At 42.2% G+C, this 9,575-nt stretch overlaps 1 protein-coding gene across 1 annotated transcript; it reads right to left on the bottom strand.

Moving 5' to 3' along the window:
- Positions 1 to 1,567: 1,567 nt before the first annotated feature.
- amt (aminomethyltransferase) lies at positions 1,568 to 9,079 on the bottom strand. The gene is made up of 9 exons (XM_083770096.1): positions 8,939 to 9,079; positions 6,298 to 6,465; positions 4,977 to 5,057; positions 4,427 to 4,558; positions 3,468 to 3,546; positions 3,187 to 3,332; positions 2,641 to 2,821; positions 2,082 to 2,237; positions 1,568 to 1,988 (listed from the first exon to the last, which is right to left on the bottom strand). The coding sequence occupies exons 1-9, from the start codon at positions 9,053 to 9,055 to the stop codon at positions 1,813 to 1,815; spliced, it is 1,236 nt and encodes a 411-aa protein (XP_083626222.1). The 5' UTR covers positions 9,056 to 9,079; the 3' UTR covers positions 1,568 to 1,812.
- Between the last annotated feature and the right edge of the window lie 496 nt (positions 9,080 to 9,575).

The raw sequence follows: 9,575 nt of genomic DNA, 5'->3' as shown, positions 1-9,575 counted from the left end.
ATAGCAAAACAAAAACAAAAGTCACAAGAAACAGTTTAACAGGAGTGACAGAAACAGACATGCAATTCCATGGTATGGGAGGGGCATGCGGTGGGCATCAAGGGGCATCGGCCTAGTAAACCATAAAACATCAAAGAAGGTCCACAAACTGTAGCTCCCTTAAGTGCGATTTATTGGCACATTCACCAGATGTGCACAACTACCTGGTATTGTTAGTTGAAAGACAACATCATTAGATTAAAGCAAAATAATAATAATCAAACAACATTTCAGTAGTAAATAACACAGAACAAACTTAGTCAACATGTCATGGCGGCTACCTCTTCTCTGTGGTACAAGGTACTATCAACTCAAGATGTTCCTATCATTAAACAGGATAACCAGTTTGACACTATGACAGATATTAGACATTATATGACTCCAAAACACAGGATAAGATGTCAATATCCTTATCATGCAGTTGTGACTATTATGAATTGATGATTTATGTTAAATTATTGGAATCACCCTGTAAACCCCAAAAGGTAAATGTGGCTATACATTAAACTGAAGTTTGATTCCATACCATATAGTAGTCTTAATAACACAACAACAGACAAGCTGAGACGACGAGCCATATGTAACAGCATTGATTTGGTCTGGTGGTGAAAAATTTACACAGTTTCCTTAGAAAAGTTACAATTGTTATTATAAGCGTCATTAGAAAAACGTATTTTAAGTACAATTCTAAAAGACAAAAAAATATATAATTCACATTTCATGTATATTACAAATGTGTGTAACCTGGATTTGTTGGTCTTTTTCACTGACATTGGTCAGTTAGAGAGTTAAACTCTCATTGTAAAAATAGTTCTACTATATTTGGATGCCCACATATCCATTTACAGAGCACTTTCCCTCTCATATTTCATACCAATTATGTCAATAAAGGAAAGTGGAGGGCTGCACACTTCTTATTAAAACTCTCATGACAATGACAATATTGACAACCATTCACCGTCGATCCGTTCAATCTCATTCCAGTCAACATGGCATTTATAAGACCATTGCATTACAGACCATCATACACATACACACTCTAACCCACTTGTATACCATTATGTTTGGCTACACGTGTAGAAGTCTGAATGCATACAGATAGGGAGAAATGTATATAGTCTACCTAGTATTCTAGCAATAGTTTTCTCGCAGTGTGCCTTTGTTTGGCTAATTAGGCCCTGTTGTCATTGTATGAACTAACTGTCAGACTGTTCTAGTGTGTGTGTGTGTGTGTGTGTGTGTGTGTGTGTGTGTGTGCACGCGTGCAATGTGCATACGCTACCAGTGTCTTAACATAAATTCCTGTGCATTTATTGCACTTGCTGAATAACATGATTCACTAACATCCATAATAGATCATATATATATGCTGCTATGCTCACGCACCTGTAGGTCTTAGGTACCATGTGTAGATCTTTTTTTATGTATTGTTTCATTGATTGATCTCTCTTCCCCTTGCCCCACCCCCACATTCTTCTTCCGTTTATTTTTTATGGAAATAACAAAAACGATGGAGCTTGCACAAAAACGGCCACAGTTTTACACCTGTAAAGTAAACCTGTGATGTGACAATCAAGTTGATTCTGAACTCTTCCAGCTCTAGTATTAATGCTGCATTGCTGCAGGTAAACACAAGGGGGCAGCATTACTATGGGAAAGTGGGGAAAACTATTTATTTTGCCCCTACAGAGGTGTACTGTAGGGGTTACTTTTGAGGTTACTTGTGTGCATGTGCGTGACTGTGTGTGTGTGTGCGTGCGTGCGTGTCCCCTTCTATCCAGAGTAGTAGTTGGTGGGTACAAAAGGCATCTTGCTGATAGTAGCCGGCACTGCCTTCTTCCTTACTTCCACCTGCACGGCCGTCCCGTTTTTGGTGAACGCTGCATCCACGTAACCCATGGCAACGTTGTGCTTCAGACAGGGGGATGGGCATCCGCTGGTCACCTCACCTGAAGACACAAGCCAATGAGAATGACACTCACCACCACATTCACTCACACCTTCCCTCTCTCAATTAAATAAGACAGTCATTAGTCTCTGACCTATGACCTTTCCTTCGGGGCAGAGTATGGGAGTGTGTTGTCTGACCGGAGGTCCATCAGAGATCAGGCCGACTCTCTTCCTGGCCGTCTTTGCCTTAATCTGAGGCACAATGATGTCAGCACCTGGGAAATCCATCGCTTGACGACGACGCTTCCCTTTTGTGAGAGGAAAGGAAATGCATAATGGGAGTAATAAAAAAAAATCACACCCGTGTGAACCGAGTGGTGCAACTCCCCTCTCCCCAAAATACAAAAAAGTATTTCAAATACGTATTTCAAATACATGTATTTCAAATATTGCCCATCTTGTGTAGGTCTGCTATTTTTGAAAAACCCGTGAAAATGTGCCTCTGTGCAGGTCCCTGGAACAACATATTTTCAGATGGGGGGCGGAGGCATATTACATATACGGTAATCTTTGGGGTCCTTGACATGAAATATTGAGCACCACTGATACAGAAACATAAGGTTTTTCAGAAAACTGTCATGATTTAGAAGACATTTTTAAAATTTTCGATGTCAGGCCTAAATGGGATAACAGATAAAAGTAATGGCTCACCTATAGTCCAGACTAGAGTTGCCTCCACAGGAGTCGTGGTCTCATCAATGTCATTGCCGTAGAGACAAAGCCCCGCCTCTAGCCGTAGACTGTCCCTGGCGCCTAGCCCTGCTAACTTCACCTCGCTGTGGCCGAGTAACTTCTCTGTTAGCTCCACCACCTTGGACCTGGGCACTGAGATCTGACAGAGTGGTGGAAGACATACAATGGATTGTTTAGAAAGCCTGCTGGAACCATTGTTATGTGTTGTTTTTGAGTGGTGCAACCACTCCCTTACGGAGCTATGTGTATGGGTGGGTGGCTGGATGGGTGCGTCTGAGCACGAAAACAGCATGGTTGTTTTTCACCACGTCTGTGTGCAACCTAACACACACACAAACACACACGCACATATTAACTGCATATATGGTGATTTAGGGTGTGCCAGTACAGTACAGTAGAGGGACCCCCACACGGTAACTGTCATTTCTCAACCGCTTCGGACGAGGGGCGGCTCGCCAGAATCAGGCCGGCACCCTGGGTAGATAGATAGATAGAGGTGCTCACCTCCACCCCGTCCTCTCCAGTATAGCCACAGCGGGTGACTCTGCAGTCCTTAATGCCAAACACTGTGGTCAAGGTGGAGGTCATGAAGGTCAGTTTACTGAGGTCATCCTTTAACCCTTCCTGGAGTACCCGCGACATGGATGGCCCTAAACACAACACATAGAGATTGTTAGGCAGTCAGTCAATTAATTACATGGCTCAATTAATGGTACGCATGAGGCTGGTGGTAAAGCAGGACATAATTCATAAAAATGTCAGAAGAAAGCAGAAAGAAAGAAGACCTTGCAGAGCGATAAGAGATTCCTCCAGGAACTCCAGATCCACATCAAGACCCGCTGCCTTACACTCTGCCACTTTGGCCTACAAAATACACACACACACACACACACACACACACACACACACACACACATTAGACCGACAACCTACCTCAAACCTTAACCTAACCTTAACCGCAAGCACGGGAGCAGCGCATGTTCGGCCGCATGTCCGACCGTTGTTTCTGCATGTCGGTCCGTTGGTGCATCCCACTTTAGTTGTCTCACTGCCTTTGCCTGAGAGCAATCTGCCGTTGCCTTATAAACGGTCTGAGAGCAATCTGCCATTGTCTTATAAACGGTCTGAGAGCAATCTGCCGTCGCCTTATAAACGGTCTGAGAGCAATCTGCCGTCGCCTTATAAACGGTCTGAGAGCAATCTGCCGTTGCCTTATAAACGGTCTGAGAGCAATCTGCCTTTGTCTTACAAATGGCCCAGAGTGTCTTTACTAACGGTGCCAAAATTGTAGTTGCTCAAATTATTTTTCTTTTTCAGTTCCACTGAAGTCTGCTTCAACCAATCACGCCCACCTGTCAGTGGGTTGTGTTGGCTGTGAGGAGGAGTAAGACTAAGGCCCTATACGTCCTCTCGGGGTTGGGGGGGGGGGGTACTACCTGTCAGTGGGGAGTGTTGGCTGATGAATGAATATCAACATCATAATACATCCTAATACTGGGGGGTCAAATTATGACAGTCAAAAAAACACTTTGTTTGAAAGACACTCATGCTTTCCAAGGTGTGATTTGGGGTCCTAAGGATGAATACAAAATGAACATCACCATTTAAAAATTGAATTGTGGGTTTGAGCCACAATTCCCCCCCGCCCCCCGCCCCTCTTCCTTTTCTGTTTTTCCTTTTTCAGCAGAAAAAAACACTGTCCAGAGACAATGTTTTTTCTTCACACTTCCCTCTCTGTCTGTACCTTCATGTGAGCGGAGTCTTTATCAGAGCAGCCAGCGTTAGACACAACATAGAGGTAGCCCTGGTCTGTCTTGGTGACGATCAGGTCATCCATGATCCCTCCCTTCTCATTGGTGAAGAGGGACAGTGATCCCTGGGGTTGAGAGAGAGAGAGAGAGAGAGAGAGAGAGAGAGAGAGAGAGAGAGAGAGAGAGAGAGAGAGAGAGAGAGAGAGAGAGAGACAGACACAGAGACAGACAGACAGACAGACAGACAGACAGACAGACAGACAGACAGACAGACAGACAGACAGACAGACAGACAGACAGACAGACAGACAGACAGACAGACAGACAGCTTTTACATAATTAGGAATAAGATAGGTAGTATTACATAGAGAATGAGTTCCAATTTGATCTTCTATTGCCCCTTTGAGCTGCACCAAACAGTATTTAACAGGTGTAAAGACTTGATATCCATGGATTTTTGAAAATAAGATATTCAACACTTATATATATATATATTTAGAGAAAGCATGGGACAAACAAATCAAACAGATGTTTGGTTTCAACCTGGTTGTCCTTCAGCTCTGCTACGTCCGCCACCACCAGAGACTCCATGAACTTGATCCTGTCTCTGCCATGGACTTTGGACTGACAGGAGACACAGACAGACACATACAGAGTTAAGAACTTAAGAATGGTTAGTCTCTTGGTCTCTAGGATGACCTAGAAAGAGACATGTACAGTTAAAGAAATAACCATATACAGGTTGAGAAGCACGCATAGCAGTAGCAGCAGAGTAGAAAGTAACGTGAGCCCTTTGATATTACTCAAGTCACTATAGATACTGCTTACTTAAAACAGTACCTGACTCAGTCTACCTCATCCTATCCACTAAGACATCTACAATACCCTTACTTTAAAACCCCCAAAATCTCCAATGTGGTTGGGCGTAGGTCTTTCTCCTACAAAGCCCCATTCGATTGGAACAACCTCCCTCTATATCTTAGATCCATCTCGTCATATAGTTGCTTCAGGACCTCCTTACATTCACATCTAGACTCAACTTGTCTATGCTTCTAACCTGACTGTAACCATTTATGACCCTGAGATATCTGCACTGTGACCTTATCTACACTGTGTATTATGTGGTGGTTGGTGGTGTAGGTGGAAGATGGTGAGCAAGCTATTTGTGTATATATGTATGTATTTGTATATCTGTTTGTATCTGTGTACTGCATATTCTGTGTATTTGTGTACAGTATGCTTTTCTGTATTTTGTTTTTTATGGGTCCCTCTTGAAAATGAGATGCTGCATCTCAAGGGGCTGTCCCTTCAATAAAAATCTGAAATCTGAAATCAGATACAGTAGTCCAAATTGCGATCATAATATCTGAGATATCTTCAATATCGCACAGATTGTTTAAATCTGGCCCTTTTAGAACCATAGTGTAGTGCAGTGATTCCCAACCTGTGTGCCGTGGCACCTTAGTGCGCCGTCTGAAACCTAACTTTCAAGTACAGCACTATTACTGATCATAGTGATCATACCAGCACTGTTGCTGTTAATACTAGCTATAAGCGGCTATTTTAGCCTCTGCCAGCAGAGGGGGCAAGACTTTTCCATGAGCGGAAAAAATTAAAAACCACTTATTCAGTCATGCGTATATGACAATAACAAATCATCAGAATTCAATAAATAGACTAATTAATCAATTAGTCAGCAACGAGTTGGGAGGGGGGGTATTGTGTGTTGCGCATAAGTGTGCACACCAAGGTGTGATGCTCTGTGCATAACGTGTATGACTGTATTATGTAATTTGCTCAATGTGCCCTCGCTCAACCCTCCTGGATGGATATGTGTAGGTTACCTGTTCACGGGGTCTCTCACCTGTAGCATGTGGCTGACATCAAAGATGGAGCAGTGCTGTCTGGTGTGCATGTGTGAGACGATGTGACTGTCTTTGTACTGTACAGGCATACTCCAGCCTGCAAACTCCACCATCTTCCCTCCATGTGCCCTGTGGAAGTCGAACAGAGGTGTCTTCTGCATGGAAGCCTGAGGTGTAGAGAGATTAGGCAGAACATGAACACCAAAACTATGGAAATAACCCACTGGAATAAGTGATTTCAGTGATTTCAATCATTCATCTGTCAATTCCTTAAAAATGGTATTGAAATAATTGAATTCAGCAAACCTCAAAAAATAATGCACATGCGGGCTAAGAAAACGATCATTACTTGTTCAAGCAGAGCGCGCAAGTACTGTAATCGGCTGCATATGTCGATGGCGTCGCTCAGCCAATCAGGGACAAAGTATGTATAGGCCTATGTCGGTGGAGTCACTCGGCCAATCAGGGACAAAGTATGTATGTATGTCGGCGTTGTCCACCGGGCCAATCACGGACCAAGAACAGCGATCGGCTGGGTACTGTATGTATGTCGGTACATACCACCAGCCAATGAGAAACCACTGTTCTCGATGACATAACTAAAGTACGTTTCAAAATTGGTATAAGGTCAATTGGTATGTACCGTATCGGCTGGGTATGTTATGTGTGTATGTCGGTGTACTCCACCGGGCAATGAGGACCACTGACCACTGCTGTATTTCAAACCTAGACAGCAGCAGAGAGCTTTAGGACTCAGAGCAGCAGTCGTACCAGCAGTGGTGTGAGTGCACCTCATGGCCCGCTCTGCTTGCGCACAAGTAGGTCATAGCAGCTCGATAGAGTCCATTTCTAGTCGTCTCCTGCAGTCTGTCTTCAGCATGTGCATGTAAAGACAATTTTACAGTGCAGAATCAAAACTAAGCATTATAGTAGTGATGCATCGAATATTCGGCCGCAGAAAATATTCGGCAGAAAATGGCTAAAAATGCATTTTCGGCCTATTCAGTTTCGGAAAATATATCACCGAATATAGTGTATGCAATTAATGCATTCAAAAGAGCTGAATAAATGTTTTATTGACCCATAATAGTGATTAATATTTAAGTTAAGTTTTGCCATAACCATTTATTTTGCCATAAATCAGGTAGCTTTAAGGTACAGCCATGACAGCAATGGTAGGCCAACTGTTTCCTATATTCGGTATTCGTTTCGGCCAAGAATTTCCCTTTCGGTGCATCCCTACATTATAGTCTCATTTGTCCCAGCTGCCACGAGACGAACACATACAATGTGTGCAATGAGAGAAAGGTCAGGATATAAATATAATCAATTAATTTACTGTGTTCAACAATCTTGCTATACTATGTTGCTATTTTTAACTAATGTTTTATAACTTGTAACCAACTAATTTCTTGTGGTGTTTTGCTTTTCTACAGTTGTATCCTGAGTGTGCTGCCTGGCAAAAAAATAATTTTCCCTTGGGGGATAATAATGTTTGCTCAACTCAACTGTATCCTATTTTTTATATGCCGAACTTGAACCTTTGCACCAGACCATGCAGGGGGCTTATCGGTGTCTCTGCAGTGCATTATGGGAAGGTGTTATGAAAAGGGCCGACAGTCGTCCCTTTTCAACAGGTCTGTCTATTTCAACAAACTATCCAAGTTCAAAGTCAGATCTCTAAGTCTGAATGAATGTGTGTGTGTGTGTGTGTGTGTGTGTGTGTGTGTGTGTGTGTGTGTGTGTGTTATCTTAAGAAGACTGATAATTTAGTACCCACAATGTGCGCGCGCACACGCGCACACGCACACGCACACACACACACACACACACACACACACACACACACACACACACACACACACACACACACACACACACACACCTCCTGCACATGTAGCACTCACATAGGCTGCCAAATGTGAATGAATTTAGAAATGTTTCTCTACATCTTAAGCCATAAAGTCTTATATAGACTGATATTATGCAGATATGCTATACAGCATTTATCTACATTTTAACCATTTGCAATTATCACATTAAACTAGACTTGAACATGATCTTAATCAAAGCATCACAGAGATATATTATTATAATCACCTCACTCTAAAAACAAATAATAAAAAATATTCATTTTCAACTATTTAACTAATAGTTATTAGTTAATGAATTGTAATTATAAACATATGAGTAACATGAGGCTTTAACGGCCTGCCAGTAATCAGGAGTCAGTCACTCGTGTTCTTAATAAAATCATCCTCTCTAGTGAAGCAAACAGAGTACAAGAATCATGGTCCTCACACATACTGTGTGTGTGGGGGGGGGACAGATGTAGCCTACATTAAGTTTGCATGAGCAAACTGGAGAGGGAGACAACTGAAAAACGAATTACAGCAACAAATCTAGGGCACTTTTATGGTTGAAAAATATGAATTGTAGTTCATTCATTGTGGTTTGAATTGAACCTTGAGCCTCAGACACCTTTGATTATAACAATCAATCACAATCACATACAGGGTTTAGGCATAAATTAAAATACATTTTTAAATAGGCATATGTTCTAAATACCCTTTGTTCAAAATATCATTTAGGCTAAAGTATATTTTGCCCTATAGGTTGCATGCATTGCATAGAGCCTACCTCTGAACTCGAAGCATGCCTCTGTTGCTGAGTGACCGAGGCTACCCGTTCACACTCTTTCGGAACCCGCACCCTGGTTCCCAGCCCTCCGCCCCGAACCAACATCCGAGTCCACATCGTTCAGATCTGTCGCCAGCTGAGCTCCAACACAAAGTCCTATAAACGTTGCGCTAACACTTTGTGGTCAACTTGTCGCAAAACTCTTATGGACTCCGCACTCTCAGGAATGTCTGCTTTCACTGCAAAAACATCAAAATAACCGACCGTGAGCACCACATGAGCAAGGAATTGTGGGAATTGTAGTTGATAAGGTGACAGTTTTCTTCTCGTTCTGGACCTGTCAGATTGCTGATTAGAAACTATAAAGTCGTAAATACACAGGCTCAGCACAATGTGGATGTGTTTAATACATTTAGATTTTTTTGTATCTGCTTTATTACTTGCTCTATGTTTGTAGAAACAATGCATAGCCTACATGCACCAGAAATATAATTGTGTTTGTGGGGTTGAAAGTTAAGATATTCTGGTACTATTTATGCTAATTCAGTAATGAGTAGTAATCTAATGGTCTCTCCAGCAGCTCTACAGCAATTTTACCCAGTCATACTCAAGATAATTTATAGCTTCAATTTTATAG

This window comes from Protomyctophum parallelum (assembly GCF_964188405.1).
Source record: "Protomyctophum parallelum genome assembly, chromosome: 7".
Classification (NCBI taxonomy): Eukaryota; Metazoa; Chordata; class Actinopteri; order Myctophiformes; family Myctophidae; genus Protomyctophum; species Protomyctophum parallelum.
This window is presented reverse-complemented; position numbering and strand designations above follow the sequence as displayed.